At 43.0% G+C, this 25,837-nt stretch overlaps 1 protein-coding gene across 1 annotated transcript; it reads right to left on the bottom strand.

The window, feature by feature from the left end:
• Window positions 1-829: 829 nt before the first annotated feature.
• On the bottom strand, window positions 830-25,730 carry arfgef2 (ADP-ribosylation factor guanine nucleotide-exchange factor 2 (brefeldin A-inhibited)). Its single transcript, XM_004565482.5, has 39 exons — window positions 25,379-25,730; window positions 22,987-23,017; window positions 21,631-21,754; window positions 19,776-19,922; window positions 18,829-19,008; window positions 17,674-17,983; window positions 17,422-17,559; window positions 17,173-17,300; window positions 16,640-16,773; window positions 15,988-16,222; window positions 15,731-15,830; window positions 15,217-15,356; window positions 14,701-14,809; window positions 14,422-14,611; window positions 14,182-14,293; window positions 13,887-14,092; window positions 13,659-13,743; window positions 12,366-12,537; window positions 12,110-12,261; window positions 11,430-11,558; window positions 11,122-11,280; window positions 10,856-11,003; window positions 10,620-10,716; window positions 10,494-10,534; window positions 10,222-10,391; window positions 9,258-9,409; window positions 8,900-9,072; window positions 8,570-8,730; window positions 8,331-8,461; window positions 7,420-7,549; window positions 7,174-7,309; window positions 5,484-5,622; window positions 5,276-5,333; window positions 4,968-5,076; window positions 4,722-4,861; window positions 4,188-4,356; window positions 3,741-3,879; window positions 3,189-3,306; window positions 830-2,416 (listed from the first exon to the last, which is right to left on the bottom strand). Exons 1-39 carry the CDS (start codon window positions 25,545-25,547, stop codon window positions 2,246-2,248), a joined length of 5,532 nt encoding a protein of 1,843 aa, XP_004565539.1. The 5' UTR covers window positions 25,548-25,730; the 3' UTR covers window positions 830-2,245.
• Window positions 25,731-25,837: the final 107 nt, after the last annotated feature.

Below are 25,837 nucleotides of genomic sequence, written 5' to 3'. Positions count from 1 at the left end.
CATTGCTGGCCCGTCTTGCGGAGGAGGTCCAGCTCAGCTACTGGTTACCGCAGATCCGCCCACAGCTACGCTTTCTACGTAACCGGTGCCAGTCAAGCCTCACTACAACTAGCGGGATCATTGCTTTTTTCTAACGTCAACACTCCGCCACAAATGCATTAACTGAGCCGTGCCAGTGTCGCTGAGATTTTCGAGTTGCTTCCCAGCGTGAACTACGAGCTAGCCAAGGCTAGCTTGTAGGAAGCATCAGCTAACGCTAGCCGGCTAATATTAGCGCTAACTTGCTAAAACTGCGCTAGTTGTATTGCTGAAGCGTCACATCTGACACACAGACATAAATTATTTAAGTCGACTATTTATGGCAACTATCACACATTTCATTGTTTACATATTAACTTTAAGGTTCATTTCTTTTTACTTTGTTTTTTGTTTTTCATAAAAGGGCCCATGTAGCAGCTGTTAGGCATCTTTACACTTTAGATAACAAAAGACGTGAGAGGTCTCCATAGTAACCTTTGTTACCCCAAAGCCTAGCAGGCTTCAAGGTGACTACCAGTTTGATTGCAGTGCCACCCTGTGGACATCTTGATATACCCACACACTTCTACGTTTTAAAACATTTAGTGTTTAAATTGGCTTTATTTGGTCATATCATAAAAAGCACGTGCAATAACAGCAAATTTAATGACGACTCCATTCCACACCGCATTACCAGCTTCCCTTACCATTAGAACTGGAGGTCAGCAAACTCAGCGCTTAATGTTAGGTGGTACCACCTGTGTTGGTCACCCTCTAAACAGCTTTAAAACTGCAGCAACAGACACTGGAGTAGATCAGAACTCAGGTTTATTGATTACGTCACCAAATGCTTAGAAGATTACATCACAATATTATGTATAGAACCGTAGATCACTTTCATTTCTATGTATCTTACATTGAAAACTTTACAGTCTGTATTTTTTTTTTCATTTACTGTATATATTTATATATATTTATATATTCCCTAGATTTAGGGAAGTAGACATCCATAGTTGCGAGGGAAGGAATGCTTTTCAAAAAATATTTAAATGCACTTTAAATAATTACATACATCCTTCTTTTAAAAAACAAGGCATGGAACAAACTCGAAATGATCCAGGATGCAGAGATGCTGGAGCCTCTGTGGATGCAAGTTTTGGTTTTGCTCTGTCAAACTAATGTGGAAGAGGGTCAACACTAAAGGGAGTTCTAGGCATCCAGTGCAAGTCGTTACACTGTGTCATGTTAATACCTGAACACACTGTAAAAAATAAAGATATGGACAACTCTAGTATTCTAGTCCAACTGATGGATGTGTGGAGGTTTTATGAGTCCACTGTACAGCCAGGAGAAGTCGACCCCAGTGTAAGGCTGACTGGGTCAACACACGAGGGAATGCACAGCAGAGGGAAGCAGCCAGTATATCAACCATCCGTACACTGTAAACCAGCAATTATCCAAACAATAACTAAAGAAAGTGAGCCAAATAAATATCTAAAATCTCATTGATAGGCAAGAGGTGACAAACGTGACGGGATGGCCGTGTCACACAGATCTCCCAATTAAAGAACGCTGATAGTGTTATAAGAGGCGCAGATGGGTTTTTCCTGCAGCTGTGAGGTTCAGCCTTTTCAACAACCTCCTTGATATTAACACAGATATGAGAGTTCAATAATGCTTCAGGATTGACATTAACACAAGGAACTTATTTTGATTAGATCACCTTTTTTTCTTTTCCCCAAACAGGCACAGGTGGCCAGATTTCATCTTTTACTAGAACAAATGCAAGGAAATCAAATTCAATGAGATTTTTCATTTCCTTTCAGCATATAGACATTTTTCTTTTTGTTTTAAAGTATTTAAAAAATTAGGCAGGAAAAAAAAACGCTCAAAATCTGTGAAAGGGTTTGCAATAATATCAATAAATTATTTGTTTACAGTTTTTTCGAGATGAGAGTCAGGGGGATGATAAATGACTACAGTCAGCAGAGAGTGCCGGTCACAGTGCTGTTCATTTCCGAGATAAAGAGGACGGCCAGGGGTCCGGGCGAAGGCGTTTCTGGCTGCCGAGCGCAGCCAAAAACAGGAACACTCAATGCAGAGTCCCAGCAGGAAAGCTTGTCTTTATCAGCCATCTGTGATCCGATCCAATCAGAGGTATAGTGTCTCTCGGGAGCTGTGTCCACCTTCTCACCAGCACTCGCCGTTTCCCTATTCACCTGCCTTCTTAGGATGCGGGAGTCCGGGCCGGCGCGCCCTCTGGATGAGCAGCAGCGATGTGGAAGACTGAGCCGATGCGCAGGAAGAAGCGCCTGAGGACGGCCCGCAGCTCAGGGATCAGGTCAAACTGCATCATCTCACACAGGTGGGGGTAGTAGCAGGAAGCGTGAGGCTTGAACTGGAACAAACAGGAGAACATTTAACTAAAGACTAAATGACCAAAAAAACCAACCAAAAAAAAGTGTATTTGGAAAAATATACAAAAGGAGGGGTGGTTGCTGACCACTACGTTCACAGCAGGCTGTTTAATTAATATGTCGACAGTGATGCATGTTTGTTCCTGGTTTTTTCCTGCCTTTAACAACAATTTCACGGAATTATGAAACTTTCCCAAAACGCAAAGTAGGGATTGCATAAGAAAGCGGTGCCGGCCAATCCACTGTAACAATACTGGTCTAGTTTTTGTTGATGCAGTGGTTTGTTGGCTGGCTGCACGGCGCCAACATTTCCTACTACTTGTGGCTGCACGGTTCTGGTTTTGGTCTAAAATGACCTGGAAAGGCACCTCAAGTCATGCGCTGCCATGAATCGTTGTGCACATTCTCTAAATACATAATTCATATGTACTCACAAAAATGACATGAATTCAAAAGGATTGAACTAATAACATATTTTTGCTTGGGAAGAACTGATTTTTTTTTGTACTTTTATTGTTATTCAATTCAGTGGGGAGGACGCAGCGTGAGTTGGAGTGTAGCACAGGTAAAGCTTTACTGAACAAATACTTTATCTAACACTAAACTACTACTAATACTCTTTCCCCAAGTTGTTACTATTGTGTATTTGGAGGTGTACTCTGTGTCTGTGTGTGTGTGTGTGTGTGTCTGTGTGTGTGTGTGTGTGTGTGTGTGTGTGTGTGTGTGTGTGTGTGTGTGCGCGCGCGTTCCTGCCTTGTCATCGGGCAGCCGCAGAGTCCTGGTGAGCAGCAGCATCAGCAGGCTGTTCCAAGCCTCTCTGTGGCTCTCTGAGGTCAGACTGATGAAGTAGCCCAGAGCTTCATTACACACCCTGAGAGAGATGACACAACACAGACGCACATAGACGATTATGACAAACACAAAGCTGTCAGTATCAGCGTTGCTACACGAAACTGATTATCAATCCGCATCATCTTTATCGTAGAGGCAGCTATATCATGATGATAAACGTCTCACATGTGTGTTCTTGATGCAATACATGAGTCATCTCTTACAGCGACAAACACGACGAGGTGATATGTGCCCGGCTTTAGCGTGCCAATATATTACACGAAATGCGCACGCAGAGTACATTCATAAATTTATAATGAGGTATGAGCTGTGTGTCAAAACACAGGAACAAACAGCAGCGCTGCCCTTTCTGCCAGTGACACACTCGGTGCTTATTTATCCAAGGTTTAACATTTAACCGGTGATGACACACAGGAAACACTGTGAGAAAGTGCAGGAGAGTGCTTCACTCACAGCAGCAGGCGTGTCTGGATGTCAGGCCACGAGTCCTGCAGCTGAGGGTCCGAGTACATCCTGAACAAGATCCTGAGGCTGCAGGCCAGACTGCTGGTCTCCTGCTTCAGTAAGTTGGGCTTAGATTTCCCTTTAAACCCTGAAAGGTCACCAGAGAGATGACAGCTGTTAAAGCAGTAACAGAGGCTTGTAGTTAAGATGTGTCCCATTTCACTGCATATCACGGTTTCCTCCACACTGCCTTTCCTTTCTGTATATCTATTGTTTATCAAAAAAAAAAAAAAAAAACAAAGGAAGTGAAAATAACACTGGGCTGGATATAACATTACTCTTCCCACAATTTACTGATAGTTCTCCTCTATTTAATGTAAAGCTATAAACAAAGAACCTTCTGAACTCTAACGTGCACAGGACAGAGAATCCTGGGGGCTTTCCCTTGGTTTTTACCTGCCCTCCAGAGTGCCGTCCTCTGTTCGTTATTGGAGTTGAAGTCCTTAGCAAAGGTGTGTGACTCCAGCAGGCAGTCCAGCAGCTTGAAGAGGTGTGCGGACGTCATGTGTCTGTACATGCCCTGATCTGGACCCGACTCAGCCTCCGACTCCTCCAGAGCATCCCGCTGGCAGGAGGAAAAGACTTTAGCATATATGATTTTATAATAGTTTTAAAAATAAGGCTGTACAAGGGGACACTGGTCATTTCTTGTCCCTAGGCCACTGGCGGCCTACTGAAACCATCTGGGACTACGTAGACACTTAATTGGATGAATTCGAGCTAACTACAAATTTTTAACAAAACAATTTTTTTCCTGAAACATTTGTCTGTGGCTGCTCCACCTTATATTAAAATTGTAAAGGTGAAGAGCAGGAATACATTTTCACTCTCTTTTCTTTGGTTCACCTCTTCAGCTCATTCCGGGTTATGATTTTGTGATTACGCCAAAAAGTGACACATTGATAGAGTGGGTGAGGTGCCAAGCTTTACCTGCGCAGCAGCCATATTATCAGCATCCTCCTTCTTGCTGGTGGCTGGGTAGAAGACAATGTTGTCGACGGTCTGTATTAATTCAAGCTGCACGACACATTTGATCAGCAGGCCTGCAAACAGCCTCTGGTCTGAAACTCCTGCAGCAGAGAAAAGTATAAAGGTGTGGAGATATGAGCACTGGAATTCATGCTGCGATTATTCATTTTACAGATTGAATAAAAAAGCATGCGCTCGTGTGCTCACTGGCATTGCTTCTGCCTTTCCAGGTGTCGTCACTGGACATCTGGCTGTGTCCTCTCTCGGAGAGCGCTCGGTCGTAGCTGCTCTGTGACTGAGTGTCGAAATCAGCATCCTGGAAATGTACAGGAGCGACAAAATACACCATGAACACAGACACAGGTTAGTGTCTGATATAGTGGAAACTGTGTGTAAAGGAGAGTTCTTTTCATTGGTTAAAAGTAAACTGTATGAAGCATGCGCAGAGCTGCTGCTGTGCATAGTCATCGTTTAGTCACAGGGTGAACTTGATGAGGTTTTTTGTTTCCTCTTACAAAGTGTTTTGCGTCAGCTGCTTCCTCATCCTGTCCAGCCGGTCGCCAAGTCAACAAACTGGTTTGGAAAGCAAAACAAAACCACAAACATGTGACAGCATAAACACAAGAGTAACTTTTACATACACCAAGTTGTGAATCCCCATTAACTCAGTGATGCCATCTTTGACACTTCAACTGAACTTGAGTATAGAGGACCAGCACTCACGCTTGAGGGCTGGTGTTTTGGAAGATCTCCAGCATACAGGAGCATGTGATGTCCCACACCTCAGGGCTGAACTTCTCCCCATTCAGGATCACCAGGTTCTCCAGGCAGTTTGTCCCGGACCGAGCCAGCTGCTCGTTGTCTGCAGAAAAGACAGAACAACTTCAGAACGCATGTGCTTCACACACACTGGTGCGCTGCCTGTCAAAACCTTAAAGCTGTGCATGAAGTAAAAACTGAGGAGAAAATTCTGCCCGCTCCAAGGTGAACCTGTGCGGCCTAAGAGGTTGACAACTGTAGTTTGAGCCTGGCTGGGGAGCTTTGTTTGCATCTCACCTCTTTATGTGCCACCATTTTTATGAGTTTTCTTTAATAAAAAATAAATAAATAAATAAAAAAATCCCAAAATACAAAAAAGAAGACTCACTTTTATTTCATTTATTCATGTTCATACACATAACTGAAATATCACCTGCTCTAACTCTGGGCTGTGAACATAAAATTCTGAGTCTCTGTCCATTAGAGAGAAAAAAAACGCAAAACTATATTAATTCAAAACCATGTGATTTGCAGACTCTCTTTGGCACCTATGGATGCCTTTCAGCAGCTCTGCTAGTTTTCAGGCATCTTTCTGCAAGTCCTACTCTGACCCTTTACACTTTATGCCTCTGTAAAGTCTACTGTATCCCTGTTAAGTTGAAACTGCTAGCCATCCTCTTCCACTTATCCAATTCTGGGTCGCGGGATTTCTGGAGAGTCTATCCCAGCTGCTGTAGGGTGAGAAGCAGGCTACAGTCTTGACAGTCCTCGCTAACTGCATGTCACTGAACCCCCCACAGAGACACAGGGAGAACATGCAAACTCCACTGCCCTGACTTGAACCACTGACTTTGTTATGTGTCCACAGTGCTAACCACTATCCCAACACTATTTCCCAAAAAGCAGCAATCCCTTCAAGGTAAATTTTAATCATAGGGAAGAGAACAGAGACAGGGAACCTAATCTGATGAACAAGTGGCACATAGTGAATGGAGATTGTGTTGGTGTGGCCAAAATACACCTTGTGTCTTTTCTACTGTTCAGGAGAACTCAGAACTTTAACAGTAGAACTCATTACTGGTTGCAGCTGGACCTGGCTCTGATCACAAGTAACCACTGTTGACCTGAAGGTCAGGTCAGAAACAGATGATGTTTACTAACTATCAATTGGACAGAGATGGTAGCTTATTGGAAACGTTTGCAGAGGTACATGAGTAGAAGAGCTTGAAAATTTTATATTTTTATGGGTGTAGTCCCAGAACTCTCAGTTAGTTGGAGTTTAGGGTGGGGATAATACTGACAAACCAAACAGGTTCAACTCATTAATGTTCCCCCTGCCGCTCTATGACAGCTGGGATAAGCTGCAGCCCCCTTGTGACTCTTAAATGGTTGATAAAACTTGGAAGATGGATTGGTATTTGTATGCTTTAGGAGAGTTTTTTTCCTCATCAATAAAATAATCCAAAGAAAATAAATGTTGTTTCAGAGGGCAGAGATGTTCTGACCGCTTAGTATTCTTCCAACATGTGAGATATATCATCAGGACACCAGCCTGTACACCTAAAATAGAACAGGTGTTAGCGCTCTGCCTCATTTAAAGGTTGTTTGTCAGGACAGAGGCGTGTAATGAGCGATGACTATGATGAACACCTACCTTGCCTGACACACCACTGGAGTTGGGTGAAAATGTCAGCCAGTAGGATTTCACTGAGAGGCTCATAAAACTGTGTGAACACGTCACAGATGGCATACAGGGCATGGTTACACGTTGTCGTCATCCACTCAGTTTTCTGGAAGCAAACAATAGAGGAGCAGGGGTTTTTGTTTTTTTACTTTTTTTATTGCTTTAATTCCTCTGTACATAAATAGCTGAACAGCTGAAATCACACACAGCACTGACCTCTGTCTGCTGTTCGGGAAGCTTCATGTTGTCGAAGATGCGAAAGACAATTCGGAAGAGGTCGTGCCACCAGTGCTTCTCGAAGGTGTGACCGTAACTCTTCATAATCTCAAACATGACTGTGAGACCTCTGTCGGGAGAAACGGTAAACGTCAGTTTTACTGCATCATGGCGCAACCAGAACAGAACTGTTACTGTCTATAAAGTGCAAAAGATGCATTAAAACAGCTGATCCAACATTGTGAGTCTTTATGTAAAGGTCTGCAGTGTGACAGAAAGAATAATACTTGGCTTGGTTTGTTCCATTTAGCATTTATTTATACATCTAAAGTACTTTGCAAATATATGACCTCCATCTGATGGACAGTCTGACAGTCACATGTGTTCCTTCATGTTTCATCACATTACTTGAAAACTGTGTGGGTATTGTTCACTGGTAGGCTCAAGTTATCGAAAGAATAGAAGTCACTGGTGGAATGAGGCTCTATGTTTATTTGGTTATTTAAAAAAGAAAGAAAAGTACCCGATAGACTTCAAGGTTTGTCTGTATTCATGTGACAATCCTGGCAGTGTCTTGTGTGTTTTTGTAAGCCCAAAGAGCGAGTATTCAGCTCCGACTCCTGGAGGTTTGGGGTGGATCTGTTAGCTGTGCGTTACACCCTGAGCACTGTATTTTTCGTCTATATTTGTTTACCATTTGGAAAATGTATGACTGTGAAAAGCCTTGTTTCCTTAGCAACTAGCACACAGAGTATTGCATTGTAACCACTGAAAAACAGCCAGCTATATTAATTTTTTCTTTTTCTTTTTTGTATGACTGGGCTCGGTGTCGAGTTAAAGTGAGCATTTTATCTTCATGATCTCTGCACAGATTTATGGGTGCGTTTTATAGTTGGGTCAAACTCTACGACCTGGTGCGGACATCCAGCTTGCAGCGGTTGATGATGCAAGAAAGTTCAAACAGGATAGGGAACCAGCCGCGAACCCAAACCCGGTCGCCAGGGGCAACATTCATGTCGTCACTCGTGTATTCCCTCAGGGCCTGCACATGGACACAGCAGGAAGTCAAGAAATGAGGGGAAAAAAGGAAAAATAAAACAACAGAGTCAAGAACCAAAACTGGTGTTTTCCCAGCTCGGGCGGTGAGCACCTGTGGTCTGTCAGAGACGTATTTAGCACAGTGTCGGATGAGTCTGATGGCCTCCATGCTGGTGTCAGGAAAAGCCGCATTGCACACAAACTCTGACAGGCACTTCACTGCATCCTGGAAGGAGTCGATAGCAGCTGCAAAGTGCTCCCGGAAGGTGTTCACTGATAAAAGACAAAAGCATGCAAAGTAAGAATGATAAGGTCCTGATCTGAAATCCCTCTTCTCCAACTAAAGTCAAAGCAGCACTTACACCTCATGTCTCTGTCAGATGAGCACTTGGATGGTTAACATCCTGCTACCTTGTTATTATTATTGAGTAAACATACTCACAGACAATGTGGCCAGTGGTCTGGAAGGCCAACTCCACTATAGTCTCATCATGGTCCGACGCTGCCTGATGAAACACTGAGAAGATGTTCTTCCAGCCTGAACGGATGTTTGCCGCCTGGGAGTTTACCATCTGAGCCACACACCTGATCACCATGTCTCTGATAGTGGGGGATCTGAGGGGGGGGGTTAGAGCTGTTAGCCTCACAGCCAGTAAGCAAACTGCTACTCCTCTTTTATCCATAATATCTGATGAATATAAGAGGTTCATGTAAACCACTCTGAACCCTTCTTACTTCAATAACCTTTTATGAAAACGAGAAAGTACAGTTTCACATGACTCCATAGAAGCATTCGCTACCTGTTTTTCTTCATGATGTGCTCAAAAGGCCTCAGGAAATCTTTCTGGAAACGGAAGTTAGCCAGCTCTCCCTTCTCCAAGAACTTCATGGACAGCTGTCTTAGTGAGTCCACAGCAAAGATGGCAACATCCTCATTAGGGTTACAGCCCACCTACAAGGACACACCATAGATAGCTATCAGTTCAGTTCTGTTTTACAAAAATACTGATGGTGGCAAACACGACAGGACTGGCACCTGCTGCTGAACCCACCTACTTCAAGGTCTCATGTGTTGAGCATTTAGAGATGCTCTGCTGCAAACCTCGGTTGTAGCAAGTGGTTACGTTTGAGTTACTCTGGTCATTTTCTGACCGTTGACATCATCATCATCATCATCAAGGCATTTTTACCCAGAGAACTACCGCTCACTGGACATTTTCCTCTTTTTCAGCTTAAAACCCTAGAGACCACGCTGTCTGGCATCATCAACAATGCCCTGCTGAAAGCCACTTAAAATCACCTTTCTTCCCATTCTGATGCTGTGAATGTCGGCGGGTTATCTAAATCCACTGAGTTGCTGCCATGAGATTGCCTAGCTATTTGCATTAACGAGCAACTGAACAGGTGTACCTAATAAAGTGGCTGTGAGTGCAACTCTGAAGCAACAGATCTTAATATAATGACTGAGATTAGGGGGTAATATCAGTGCATAGTGTCATTAATGACAAATGTCAGTCTTGAAAACCGTCCTACCGAAAGACAACGTCATTGTCGGCACATTCTGTAGATACACAAAATTTGCAGGCAAACAACAAGAACTGTGGCGGTAATAAATTTGTGTCATCAAGGGTTCAATACAGGACAAAAGGCGGTGCACAGAATGATGGCAGCACCACCCAAAGGACACTTCAAGACAAGCCTTAAGGCTCTGCACTTGATAAACATTTTGAAATTCCAGCTCTGTGGATGCTTTGCGACACTGACCTTGTTGAAGTGGTCACCTATGACCTGCCAAATTCTGGACCACTGCAGCCTGATGCGGTTCATGTTGTAGTAGGAGATTTCCACAATCTTCTGCAGGCTGAACATCCTTGGCTGGTGTGCCGAGGCCAGCTCGTCCATGGACACCGCACACAGCCACCGCACAAAGTCCACTGGAAACAATTAAATGGGAAGGTGCTTTGAATTATTTTCTTTACATCAAACATGAAAAACCAAACGGGGATCATTTACACAGCAAAGTAAGACACACTCACCGATGGCATTTCCATCTAATCTGGTGGAACCAGTAAAGATCCTGCAAACATCAAAGTAGTTTTAACATTCAATCGTTATAATGGACAAATGATGTGTGTGTGCAGTGTCTGAAGACTCTGACTCACCTGTCTACAGCTACCACCACACTCTGAGAGCTGGTCTCTCCTACTGACTCCTGAATATGAGCCATTTGTCTCTTATCTTGACTTCCCACCAGGTTACCTGCAACAACAAAGACATTTAACACATACTTATATATACACACACACGCACGCACAGGCAGCCCATAGACACACCAAAATATGTTTTAAAGACCCAGTTTGAATGCAGCATATGTTCTACATAATCCATTGTATCCTACCCAGGCCCAGGGGCATGAACTCCTCTGTGCCGGAGGGTAAGCCTTTGATGCCACCTTCCCTGTCCCGGACCACCCCTGAGATGTAGCGCGTCTTCACCCCTGTCCCAATCAACTGGGCAAGCTCCAGCTGACTAATACACCTCAAGATCTACAAAACAGGCATTAAAACAATAAAAATACACCATTATAGAGACATTTACGAAGAAACAGCCTACATGCAGACATTAAATTACATCTGTCGCTTGTTAAGAAATTTTAATTCGCACCTCATGCCAGGAGTTGCCCAGGTAGTTTCCATCAGTGTGGGCCACAGTGATCAGAGTCTTAATAGTGTCAATGTTCTTCTGCTTCATCTCTGTGATGCTGGAACTGGCTGTCAGGAGGGTGAATCTGGCCAAAGCCTGAACGTACGCATCTCGCTCCAACTGCAGACAGAAAGGGAGTGAACACATACTCGTGTTTTCACGCTGCCTGCACTGAATTGCTTCCAAAGGAAATATTAGAGATATGATCATACGTGAAATATAACCAGTTGGAACAGTTTTCTACAAACTGTGTGTAAACATGAGCAGACCTGCATACTGAAGATGCATGCGATCCTGATGGCACACCGAATGCCCTCCAGACACAGTGATGCTACCTCAGGGTCGTCGCAGTCCTGCAGGCCCACGCTGAATGCAGCCAGCAGTGGGGTCCATGCCAGCTGGAACACACACAAAGTATCATCTCATTTTACAAGTTGTATCAGTTTCTTACTTGTTATTAATTTCACAGTCCTCATCCTAGTTGCAATATTAGTGCCAATGCTCCAGGGCATCGTCTGATATAATTTAAGGTGTTAAATATAAATCTGGCAAGAATCAGCACGGAAAGATGGTTGAAATCTGGTTTTCTGCTAGGTCACAGTAATGACAATGCGCTTCAACAAACAATTTTTGTGTCTTTATTGAACATTCTCAGTCCAGATGACTGATGTTTTCATTAAAGCTTCATTTTTGTTAATTAGGCCTTTCACCTCACTGAGCATTTTGCATTGTACCACCGGTGCTACCTTCGCTGTGTGCACACTTTCAGTGCAATCATGGAACTTCATTCTTTATTGATTAGATTGGCTTTGGCTGATGTTATAAGTCAACTGTTCCACATTTCATTTCCTAACTCAGCATGTGAATGCTTGAATGAATATTCCCACTGAGCAAGAACAACACGACAACTTTTCCTTGGTTATGCAAATGAGGAATCAATTAGAAATACCTTAAACATGGGCCTGACGTGCTCCAGGTGTGTAGCACTGAAGAAGGGCGCCTGAGCATGGCTGACCGCCTCCATTAGAGCTTTGGCGGTCTTCGCCATCTGTTCCATCTCCATGTTGTAGAGCAAACGACGCTGCTTCTCACTGGCCACACCTGATGGAAGGTCGACTTTAATGTTTCTGACTGATTAAAAATGCACAACAATAAAGCGTCACTACTGTTTCTACTATTTTGGTGAGTAATCCTGGAGTACTTACTCTGCTTGGTGGACTTTGGAGTGATTGAAAACTCTTTGCTCTCCTTCATGGCTATCTTCTTGCCTGCAATTTCATCATATATGGAGGACAGATACTCCTCTGGCAGGTCCTTACTGTCATTAATACCTCGGTTCATCTTAATGTACTGCTCTTTTGTCATTTTGTTCTTCACCTATGTAAACAAAGAAGATCAGGGCAGACAGTAGGAAGGGATTCATTAAAAGGAACATCTAATTGCATATAAACAGAACTTAACAACAACATAGACTATTTCTACTTTTCAGGGAACATTTGCAAAGCCTGTCACTGGTTACTAAAATGTAACATCAAAAATAATTTTCATGTAAATGAACAAGTTTCATCATATACATATCTGGAAGCAGTGACCTTAGAGGAAGTGCTTTCTAAAGATTCAGTCTGAATATTAGTGCAAAAGATACTTTAAGAATGATCATCCAGTTAGAGAATATCTATAAGAAAACATTAAATAGTCAGAATGTCAGATCAACAGAGTGACTGAAAAACTTGAAACTCGAAATAATAGAACCTTATTGTATATTTTAAACAATATTACGTTTTAGTGATTACACTGTGGTGGACTGTTTATGGCTGAAGTTAAAAAAAATAACTTTTTCGTCTGCAATTAGGGTATTTAAAAAAAAAAAAAGAGTAAGTTATAGCAGATTCTGCAGGAAACACAATACACCTTTGTTTTCTTTGTCTGATGCTGTATTACAGTCTCTGGCTCTCAGTCTTCAGTCTGCATGCATCACTGCACACCATATTTCTCGCCTGCTTCTCTCAGAGTTTAAATTTCAAACCTAGTTTCCTCTGTTACGGCGGTCTGTCAGCAGCAATAATTTGGGGCGGTAGCTATTTAATGAAGGCAGCATTAAACCAGACACTGCCTGGCACAGCACCCACATTCATTTGAATGATGCTACTACAATGACACAACGGAGCTCTGCGAGCTAAAGGATTGGGCTCTGCTTGATGGGACAGCTCACAGTGACAGCTTGCTTGAGTTTTAAAATCTGGTCATGATCCTCTGTGCTTTGAATCCTGATAACATGTTAAAAATGTTGAGTAATGCTTCTTTTCTTCCATTTTCTCCACAGATAACCTTGCTGTCCTTCAATAAACAACAACACAAAACTGTCTCTTACTCCTCAGTGCCTACACAAGGGATCCAAGTCCTTAATGAACATTTACCACAAGCAGTTAAATTGACTGTGTGACAATGACTGGTGATAATATGAGTGCAAGGACACAAAAAGAATCAACAGTTCTCACCTGAGGACTATGCAGGTCTGTGGTGAGCATAATGATTGAGTATGCCAGCACGTACGCAGTGTCGGCACTGGCAAACAGAGTTTGTCTGCAAAGGAGGACGCATACCAACATTTAGTGGTTGCTCTGTTCTATTTAAATGCAAACTCCAGAAATAAACAGAAGTAAATCTTTCAAGCACAAATATATTGACAGCAACCCGTGACAGTAGTAGGAAACAGTGGCTCTTACCCCTGGTTACACTCCAGGTACCGAGCAGCAAACTTCTCCATCAGCCTGTCGATCTTCTGGGCCTCCCCTGGCAGCCTGAAGCCTTCCAAGAACATCCTAAGTGCAGAGACAAAGTCCCGGCCACAGAAATCCAGCTGGTCCACGTAGCAGTACATCACTTCTTTGTTGAACTTGATGTTCTCTCCCAGGAACTCGCCTACCTGCGTCTGTGGATGCACAGACGATGGGGATTTACTAACTTGAATTAAGAATGCAGCAATAAGTGTGCAAGTCTGTAAATCTGTGTAACCCTCACTGTGTCCAGTCTGTCTTCCTGGTGGAGGAACTGGGCGATATCCTCAGCTTTAGGACCCAGCATGCCCTGATCCTGCAGGTACTGGATACCACGCTTTGGCTTCTTGTTGAAGCTGCAGGAAAATAAAATAAAAAAAAATCAACAAAACTTTTGAGTGGACAAGAACAAGGGGAAGTGCAAACATTGCACGCAGGTCCATTCGCATGTTAAACCACAAGCAGGCTGAGAAAAAGAGCTCACAGTTCAATGCCGTGCTCAATGATGTCCTTCTGCTGTTTTATGACCTCGTACTGCTCTGGGTGGTCTGCCTGGGATACAGCAACACTGGAAGAGATGGTAGAATCCAGCGAGCTGATGCTGTCCCGACGTCCCGCCAGCTGCTCTGGGAGCTTCAGCTCAGCCCCCTCGCTATCAGACGGATGCTCCTGACCTGCAAACCCAACGCACAAGAATAAATGCATCTAAACTACCCACTCTGATTTTCATTATTACTACATTCACTTTGGAAAAAACACTTACCCAAGTTAGCTTGAAGGTTTGGATTGACATACATGTCTTTGCTCCACTCCACCATACATTTAAGGATGGACACCAGACACTCCAAACCCTTTTTACGTAGACTCAGCTCCTGTGGAACAATACAAGCTCATGATTATGGTCACACGCTCATATAATATGGCCTGCAATGCTATAGCTAAATCCTATAGACCGGACACACCCAAGTCCAGAGGATAAAGCTTCTGGGTCTGAAATACCTGCAATTTTACTAATGGCCAGCAGGGGACAAATCAAGCTGTGAATACAGTCTTTGAGAAACTGACCCTACTTTTCACTTGATCCATTACATCGCCATGGGTGCCATCTATGGGCTACATCCTTCTTCTCTAATAACACTATGGCTCTGCCTCCTTACAACTACAATTTTTAATAACTAGGCTGTTAAACATAACTCTGAAACACTCAGGTGTTGCTAAGCAGAGAGATCCTACTTTGGCACAGATTATCCTAATGAAATGCAACACAGTGCACACATACCTGCAGGGGTGTCATCCCGAGCTCCTGACCACTCCTGCCCTGAGCGATCTTGGACAGATCATTGACAAGACGCTCAAAAATGTTGGCAGCATTCAGGTCACAGTCGTAGTTTACATATATGTCAACAACACACTGAGCATCTGGGAGAAAGGCAAAACGAATTAAGAAAAACATTTCAAAAAGGTTTTTATGTCATATGTCTTGAAAAATTCTGGACTGCCTTGAGCAACCCCTCGCTACAATAAAATGCTTAAACTAATGCTGTGCTAAATTCATTAGTGCCAACTGAAATAGCAGCTAAATTTCTGCATTTGATGAAAAGGTAACAAAAACCCAGAGAATGGCAAATCATCATTTATCAAGGCTATTTTGAGACTTGCATTTCTGCTACCACTTCCTACTGCTCTCTGCAGTTACAGAAATGTCAAGCCTGTGCTCTTGTTAATAAGCGACTTTCAACTACATCTTAGTCATAGAACTTAAGTATAATGAACTTGTATCAGTGGACCTGTACCTGCACAGATGCGTGTTAGCGTCTGGATAACCATCCACTTGTGCTCAAAGGAGCTGGTCGACGTCTCCAGGATGGTCAAAAAGATCTCTCGGAAAAACACCTGAATCGAGGAGAATGAGATACTCAGGCTTTAAAGATATAGCACCTGCTGTGGACAAATGTCCTTCAAGGTGATTAAATTAACTTTTAAATGAAGATTTTTTGTGCCAATCGACTCAATCCAGGAGACAATGCATATTACTATCCAAGTGTTTTACCTCAATCTGCATCTTCAAGTGGACTTTGAAGTGGGAAAGCAGGGTGAGGAAGATGGCCAATGAGAGTTCGAAGACCTCAGGTACAGAGGAGACGCCATTTTTGGACAGTGCCACACACAGATACTGCTTGATGGCATTCACAAACATCTCGTGGGTGCGAAACACTGGCCCGGCACCCTGCAGCACGGAGAGCAGCAGCTGCAAGGAGACAATCTTGGACCGCAACTCATGAGACCTGCAGATTAGAGGAAGGGTAAAGACACAAGTTCATACACGTAAACGATGTATAGTTTAGGGGTTCATCTCAACCTGGTATTTGATAAAGGCTAGGACGCCTTCTCTTTAATCTGCCTGGGCTCATTTTACTCTGCCCTATTCACACTGACTGGCCCAGCAACTAATGTTACAGTAATTAGAGAAGACAGGGTCACAGCAGGATGGAAAAGGGTAAGTTCACTCTGCAGAAGCCAGAGGCGGTGATATTTTTCTGGGCAAACTACAGTGTGGCAAGTAGATGCTAAATAAAGTGTCAGGGCAGGGGATCTAATGATATCATCATGGGGATTACATAAACTTAAAATTCATAATCAAGCATCCAGGTTAAGTTAAAATATTATGTGACAATGTCAGTCAAGTCATAAAAATGACTCACTTTGGGTCTGGAGGGCCATCAGCAAGGGGCTTCATGGAAAGCTTACACAGAGAGCGGAACACCAGAAATGCATCTTTTTGCAGGATGTGAGAGAAGCGAGCAGCGTTGTGGGGTCCCTGCAGGCCCTCAGCATCCTGAGACAGATGAAGAGAGTTAATCACACTCTATACCATACCTTAAAGGCAACAAAATCTCTAATTGGTCTAGCCTCAAGCCTTTATATACTAAAAGAGGCTCAAAGCAGAGCACAAGATGCTACATTAATGTTTTAAATGATAGCTTCATTTAGGGAACAACTTTAAAACAAAGCTCCAAAAGCAGAATCGAACTGAAACATAATAAAATCCCAAAGTCGAGAAAAGGGCCCAAGAAGCTTTACGAAGATGTAAATGCACACATGGAGGTTCCGATTTAGTTTGTTTCAGTCACACTGCTTAACTTTTTTTCCTGAATTAAGAAATACGCTATTCACTCGGATTTTAAGCGAGACTGCACACTACTAATGAACATCTGATGACACTGACACTGCTCACCAGCATGTCTGTGGAGGACAGTGAAGACCGGTCCTCGATGATACCATTCATCTGCTGACCTTCTGTTCTGACTCTGGGGGGAGCCACCTCTGTCTGCTCGGTGGCAGGGTGCGGTGGGTGCTCGCCTCCTGGAGAAGAAGCCAGAACAGACGTTTTCAGGTCATTGCAATGACAACTGAGCAGACTGTGAAGAACAGAAGATGCAGGATACACTAAAAAGAGAATAGGAATATTAGAGGAGTATCCCACCTGCTCCAACATGGGTCTGTGTTGGCTGTTGCTCTCCCTTCTCTGCTGGGTTCGAGTTGCTCTCTGGTTTGTCCCCTTCGTCACCTTGCTGAGCTGCTGTGGGAGAAGTCTCAGCACCCTCCTCCTCAAACACTGAATCTGACATAAAGAGATAACTGAATTTATAGATTCAAAGGTTCAAGAAGCTAATCTGTTTGAATCATTGAGGATTTTCTTGAAGTGCTTCTTAGATTTGACTTTTATCACACAAACCTGTTGATGGTGTGACCTGCTCTGCTTCTCCATTAGGTGGAGTATTTTCACTCTCGACTTCTCCATTGACTGACGGTGTGTCTGGCTCTTGGTCCTGGTCCAGATCAGGGGCTGGAGATGGGTGTGTGGAGCTGCTGGTATTGGTGGTGAGATCTGGAGTACTCGCTGCCGGGGATGGGGAGTTCTGTGGCTCAGGAGTTGACGTATGGTCAGACCGGGGGGAGCCAGACCTCCGGCTGCTTGGGACAGGAGATGGATTTTGCTGGGGCAAACGTAGGCGCTCCTTCTCCTGCTCCTGAGCCTCCAAAGCCTGTGGAGGAGGGAGACGATGAAGGGACTCCCTACAGTGACACAAGCTTATCAATCCTCGGGTTGGATAAGCTAAGACATTTAGACATTTTGACACAGAGTAACTGTTGCAACAGTCTCAGGTGGTCGAGTCTAAATGCATTGAATGTAGTGTTATCAAAGTAGATGTGACATTTTATTTATTTATATATATATTTAATATTCATATTTATTGTTTATTTTGTCTGTCTGCCACAAGTAGGACAAATGAATGCTTGGGTAATGGTATAAGTCTTGGTCGTGTTTTTCTGGCCAGTACAGTGGTGTAGCGGTTTGCGCCGTCCCCTCACAGCGACCATGTTCAAATCTCCTGGCTGCGCTCAGTTTTCATGTTCTCCCTGTGACTGCAGTTTAATGGATCTGAGGTAGTTAAAGTGGATAAATAAAATACTCTACACTGTGGCTTGTAGTCTGAAGTGCTTTGAGTGGTCAATAAGGCCAGAAAAGTGCTATATAATTTCCTGTCCAATGAGCAGCTAATTGGAAGCTAATTATTACAGACTAATTACTGTTCCTGCCTGAGACAGGACAAGGTTACAGCTGTTTACAGCTCATTAGGTACACATGGCTTAACTGTACGGACTCTGGTTACTACTGCAGGTAAGGCTGAGGCTTCTATAATTAAAACTGTGATGGCGACTTATTTTCAGTGAATCCAACACTAATCAGTACAGTGATCCTTTAAGCAAGCACACAGTGCCCTACACTGTTTAACAGAGACTTTACTTTTTGAACAATAAGATTAGAACTTCAGGCTGCAACTGTTTTATGATGAGCAGCAGCGCTTTGTAACAGTGTTAGACTGACAGCCTGGTTTTCCATGCGGGTGAAGATAACGTTGAGCATCTGGGTGAGGGTGGCCTTGGCCGTGGTCTGGTTGATGAGGTTGCGGCTGGCCAGGTAGATGTTGTAGCAGGTCCTGACGGTGAGGAGGACTGTGCCCTCGTGGATCTCAATGTGCGGGGAGGTGACCGTTGTCAGCAGGGCCTGCACAGACAGAAGAGGAAGTTGAGACTTATCACACAGGATGTCTTATTCAGACCATGCTGCTGAATCATCGCTGGACTTCCCTACTACAGCTTCTCTACTTGTCTCCTCCATATTTGGTGCAGAATTAAAATCTTTAAAGGCAGTTTCACTTGATCAGTGTAAATGGGCTGTAATGACGGTCAAGGCTACTTCTACAGTTTATGCAAACAGATGCTGATAATCTGTCCTATAAACCTTTGGTCAACAGTGATGAAACAGATTCCTTCTTACAGTAGACTTTGTCCTTTATGACCAACCAGGATGTTTATTTCAGGAGGTAGGCGGAACCTCAACAAGCAGCAGCAATGATAACCTACCATCTAAAACGCAAATATTAAGAAAGATGAGAAAATATAAAATGATGTGTGACATATCATGGGTGAGCTGACATCATCTTTCCTATAACAACGGTCCAGATACATAAGTTTAAAAAATATAATGACAGACATCTGACAGTGTTTAAATAAGCTAGGGGAAACTTGGAACAGCAGGTATTCTATTCATCTTTGTCTTTTCTTTGATCCTGAAATGATGAAGACACAAATGTGTCTGCAGTTTTACCCCAATAACCAATCCTCTCTTACTCCTAACTCACATTAGAGACACAGCATAGAGAAAGAAGCCTTTGAGCTTGGCGGTCTGGGCTCTGACATGTTAGTAAACAACAACAACGACAGCTGGATGATCTGAAGGCTGCCAGATGTGAGGTGAAGCACTGGGTATACCTTGATGATCTGTAGCTGGACTCCCTCATCGGTTTGTGGTCCCTGGAAGCAGTTGCAGATGGTTTCCACCAGTCGGTCGATCAGCCTCTTCCCAGGAGTTCTGCTGTCCGGAGCGTTGCCTGTGATGTGGCCGTAAGCAATCAGCTTCTGCAGTGGCGAGAGAGAGTGTGTGGGTCAGGGCGGCAGGGTGTGGAATGCTAGAGTTAGTGTTATTCCCCTTTTGGATACAGTGTTGTCCAAAAGTCTTGAGCCACCCCTCATTGGGAAATGGGTGCAAGGACTCATTGAAATAGTATGCAAATATAAATGAAAAGTTATATGTGGGACTTTTGACCAAAACTGAACTAAAGACAAATAAAAGAAAAAAAAAAAAGAAAATTGTGGAATTTAAAAATCTATCCTGACAGCGGGGCACAAACGAATGTAGTTTTTCTTTTGCTAAATGATTAAAATATTCACAAACGGATTTAATCATTTATTATGAAAGCACGAAGTGCAGTTGTGCTAGAAATGATAATTATTTGTTTTCAAAATCTACTTTTTTCCTACAACGTTACCCCATCAATTGGGTTGCCAATAGGTAGATATAGCGCGTCGCTCTGTAATGCAGACATATCCATCTATCCATCTCTCATTTAACCATTAATTTATCATGAATTGAACAGTTCGATCCCTATATGGACCTTTATGTAGCCACCTCTTTATACAAACCACTGGTATATGGACGGATGAACAGACATCAACCCAGGTCTGTTCATCCTTTCCTCAGTAACGCTCCAAATACATTTGAAAATGACTGAAGCTATGAATGTTTACAACTGAAAGAGATCTACACACACTTTGAACTCTAAACTATATATAAATATAGATCAGAGATCCTGTGTCAAATGTGAGCTGTGGAGAATCTGGAATTTCCCCTGGGATCAATAAAGTACCAGTTTATCTAGCAAAATGCCTTTCTCTCTCAAAATCTGTCTGTGTTCATTAAGCACTTCTATATCTACACGTTACTGTCCACAATTTAATTTGAATGTAGCAATTAAGAACCTGTGTTACTGATCAATAAGCAGTAAACCTCAGTATGTACGAGCACTGTACGAGTGAAGGGTCATATTTTGGACACAACCATGAGCCCAAATACCTCACATGATGTTAGCACCTCAATAACTCAGAGCACATAACAAGTTTAAAGAAAAAGAAAAAGAAAGGAAGTCTGTGTTTGCTTGCTTAGGCTGTTGCAAGTCAGTACCTTTGTTCCACAAAAGCAGAGTAAACGTACTTCACAGGTTACAGCTGGCACAACAATACAAGTGTAGCTACTATGAAAATCTCCTGACATCTCCGATTGTGGCTCAAGAGTTGGGAGTTCGCCTTGTAATCGGAAGGTTGCCGGTTCGAGCCCCGGCTTGGACAGTCTCGGTCGTTGTGTCCTTGGGCGAGACACTTCACCCGTTGCCTACTGGTGGTCAGAGGGCCCGGTGGCGCCAGTGTCCGGCAGCCTCGCCATTGTAGCCAGGGTGGCTGTGGCTACAATGTAGCTTGCCATCACCAGTGTGTGAATGTGTGGATGACTGGTTCTGTAAAGCGCTTTGGGGTCCTTAGAGACTAGTAAAAGCGCTATACAAATACCATGCCATCTCCGTGGCACATGTGCATGTGTGCGTGGAATGCAGAGCCATTGTTCTGCGTAAATGTCAGACAGGTGTTTCAAGATTTTACCTTGCAACCTCCAGTTGGGTTATATAATCATTAAAAAAACCTTGCTGTGTTTTACTTACTGAATGCATAAGCACAAGAAGAGTGAGAGTGACAGGTGTTTGTGTGTGTGAGTGTGCGAGAGAGAGTGAACTTTAACCTGCAGACAATCCAAAGAGGTGCTAACTATCCGGGGGGACTTAGACTGACACGCCAACTCAAAAGGCAGCACATATTTATCAGCCTCGATGTAGTTGGCTCTGGGCGGGACCACGGTACCATCCCTGGAGGAAGGAAAGGAGAGCAAACAGCTGAGAGACCTGGCAAAGCTGCATCAAGAGCAGATTTCTATACACGCAATGTATAGAGTGTAAGCTGTGTAAGCTGGAGATCCTCAACTTCATGATAATGACACAGATTATGTGAATAATTCAAATGTTATGTCAAATCTCTTATTCTGCAGTCCTATTATCATAGTCCAGAACTCTCACAGCACAACGACATTCAGTCGAACAGGTGGCTCGTCTACGGCAGAAGGCACATTGCATTGCAAACACTATCCCATAATCTAAATAAAAATAGAATGCAATGATTTCTAAATCATTCAAACTCTATATTTAAAAAAAGCTGCAAAAAAGACATCATATCAAACACACAACAAGGATTTTATTTGTTGTCCCAACACACCCTTGCTCTGAATTTCATGTCAGCAATATGTTTCAATAAACTGAGACGGAGCCATTAAAGGACTGGACAAGTTCCACAGATCTTTAGAAAAAAACTTCCCTGATGGAGTAATTGTGTTAACTGCAATAAGTAAACTGATTAGGTATAAAGACAGGATCCCACAAAGGCTGATTCATTTAAAAGTAAATACAGAGGGAGATCCAATGCTCCACGTATTTACTGCTAAATTAAAGTAAACGTTTCTTTATGGATTTTCTCGTCTACAGTGCAAAATATTAACAACAGATTCAAAGAATCCAAAGAAGTCTGTTAGCAACAATATTAAATTGCTGTGACCTTGTAGGTCAGAAATCCTGCAGTGGAAATCACAACATGGACTCTTTTTGAAAATGAACATGGCTGCAGGCTTTTCCAGAAAGTAAAACAGAAATGTTGGCTGAGCTACTTTGAGACAAACAGGACAAAATAGTAAACCATCCTGTGATCTGATCAATCAATGTGGAGGTTATTTTTCAAAATGATGGAGTGCAGTTGGATTAATCCTGAACAACTGAGGAGCTGAAAGTCTGTACCAAGCAAAAACTGGAAAACAACTGGTCACTTCCCATATTTCTTTCAATAAAATGTCATCTTTTAACATTTGATGTGTTGCCTTTTTACCATAAGGAATAGATTTTTTAAATACATTGTTTACAAGCAGTCCTACTATTGCAGTCAAATCACAATGAAATTCACAAGCAATCCTTATTTCAAGTTCTTACCCAAAATACCAAGAAGAAGGAAAAAAACTTTCAGAGAAAAAGAAAGCTTTGTATTTAGGAATACTCACTTTTGTTTCTCCAATTCTTCCTTGATTTCATCTGTTAGAGGAAAGCACAGGAGATTAAATGTTACTGAGGTCTGAATGCTCTGCAGCACACTGCTGCCACACCACACCACACCACACCGCTGCGTGCCGCAGCACATAAGTGTGACTCTTGATCCAGGGGTTACTAAGTTGAGCATAAATTGTAGTAGCATTATATGCTACACACAGGAAATTAGTATGTGCAACACTCACTACAAATGTCATAATCACTATTCTAGACTAATATACTTTAAATGGTGACAAAAACATATGATTCTCCTTCCTTTTCACACAGTAAGAATGTGATGTGAGGCCAGTTCATTCCTCCAAAGTGTATAAATTAGTACTACACATAAATATATAAAAAGGTATGAATAATACTCACACGCTTTTTTAGTCACGTGGCTGCTGCTGACAACGTTCGTCTCTTTCAGCATACCTAGTTCATCATTAAATACAGTACCGTGCAAAAGTTTTGAGCCACCACTGAACCCTTTGTTTGTTAAGACACTTAACACTGACCAGTGACTTATTCAAGCATAAGAAGGCACCTAACTCAAGGGATGAACTAGCTTTTTGTCTACACATGACAACTTAGCAAAGAACCGGTTTTAAATTGGACCAAAAACACAATTTGTTTTCATTTCTTTAGGGGAATCTATGAAAAATGCCAATGATACCACAGTTTGACAGACATAAAGAATTATTGCACCAACAATGGAATTCCCACAGAACCATAACCCAAAAACTTTGCATATTTCACCATGTTGTGTATTGTGTCCTTAAAGGATTTGAGGAAAGTTGACAAGTAGAGGACAAAAGAAGAAGTGGGAGGGCTAAAAAAATAAACAGTATCTGACAATAATGTCCTTAAGAAAATGAGAAATTGCAGCACAGACCTGACACAAGACCTGAGAGATACACCTGACCCCAACCCTTCAGTTAATCCACCTACTGTTTGCTGAAGCCTCATTAGAATTGGTTTAAGTGGAAAAGGCTGCCAAATTACCCATATCAGGACAGAAAAACAAACAATGGAACACTATCAGTCACAGACTGGCCTCCACAAAACCCGACCTAAACATTATTTTCGGAATGTGGGATGATCTTGACAGAGAAGAGATCAAAAGGCAGCCAACATCCAAAGAAGAGCTTAGGAATACGCTTCAAGAAGCCTGGACAATTATTCCCAAAGACTGGTTAGAGAAATGCCAAGAAAGCTCGTCTAAGAGAGTTGAGAGAGCGTGGAAAAATAAAGATGGTCATAGCAAATAGTGACTTTTAAGCTCATGAGAGTTGCACAAACTCTGTTTCCACCTTATATCCTGTAGTTTTTATTTATGTTTGTGTAAGTTTAAATAAATTGCTGCACCCATTTCCCATGCAAAACATAAAGAAATGAGGGGTGGCTCGAGACTTTTGCACAGTACTGTATAAACTAATGCAAGACAGCTTAGCTTTCTGAACAAGGTATTTGTGGCAGTGAGGGAGAAAAAACTGAGGTATTCATGAGACTTGCCTAAGGCCACATTGACTGAATATCGGGAAGACACTAAACACAGCCGTGAGGCGTTGAGGGAACACGTGTTGTGTTCAAGTGTCACATATGAGAGTCAAACACGGACAGAGAGCACACAGAGCAGCCCCGCCTCGCCCACCACCACTCAAACACGTCCTTAAACTGCCTGCACCCTAATATTGTGGCACAAGTTGTTTCCCCAATTTCTCAATGATCTAACAAAAAAAAACCCGACAGAGACAAGCACCTTAGAAAGCAACACCACACTCCGGGCAGCTTTTAATGTCTTTAAGTCCAATAAGACACTGGTCGCTGACTGTCACACAAACAGGAAGAGCAGTCTGAGCTGAAATACACACAGCAGTGCCGTAATTAAGTAAACAGCTCGGCGTGTGCAACACTATCTGTGACTGGGTTGAATGGAAAAGAACGAACGTCAGAATATCCTGGAGTTAGGTAGCGTGTGTGCGTGTAGAGCCGGACCAGGCTGTCTGGCTAGTTGACAGTGCTACGTACAACACAGGGATTGGTCTGTTTAACTAGCTAACCTAGCTACAACTAGCTAACGTCAGTTAGCTACGTTAGCATGTTACCCTGCCGATGCCCGTTTAGAATGCGGCTGTGGCCGGATATCAACATAACAAAGGTTATAATTGGGAGTGAGAATGGTGTCAACACATAATATGTCTGTAAACATCAACGGGGAACCAAACAGGCGATAAAGGCCATTCAGTTGCTAACGCTAGCTAACTGGGTATCTCTACCATAAAGGCAGACCTCAGAGCGAAATGTTTCAATGAAACGCGACAGAAACATAAGGCTCGGCGAGCCAATGTTCATAACAAACCCACTTACCTAGCGCCACCTGGCAGGCTTTACGCAGCTGGCTGTGCTGGCTCCTCTTCACCTCCTTATCCGAGAGGATTTTCTCCAGCGCCCTGGACAGAAACATGCTCTTGGTTTTGCTGTTTTCTGCCTTCGACTGCGAGTACTGCTGCTGCTGCGGTGGCCGGTGTTGTTGCATCTCTCGATCTTGTTGCCGCTCCTCTCTCAGGCCGTCATCTTCGGCCTGGTCCTGCGAATTAGCAGGTGACAAGGAAAAGCTAATGAAAACCAGGCTATCACAGTACGTCCAGTAGAGCTGCTACCTCAACTCAGCGCCGCCATGCTGGGTACACGTCATGTCACATCACGTGATTCTCAGCTGTGTGGATTTTGACAACGGCACCTCAGGTAATCGCTCAAACCTAGTTAAATAGAGTTGTATCAATGGAAGAAAAATGTATATTGTTCGAATCAGACATAATAAATGAT

The sequence above is a fragment of the Maylandia zebra genome, linkage group LG20 (genome assembly GCF_041146795.1).
Source record: "Maylandia zebra isolate NMK-2024a linkage group LG20, Mzebra_GT3a, whole genome shotgun sequence".
In the NCBI taxonomy this organism is placed as follows: domain Eukaryota; kingdom Metazoa; phylum Chordata; class Actinopteri; order Cichliformes; family Cichlidae; genus Maylandia; species Maylandia zebra.
The sequence above is the reverse complement of the archived record's forward strand: the minus strand, read 5'-3'. Positions and strand labels throughout refer to the sequence as shown.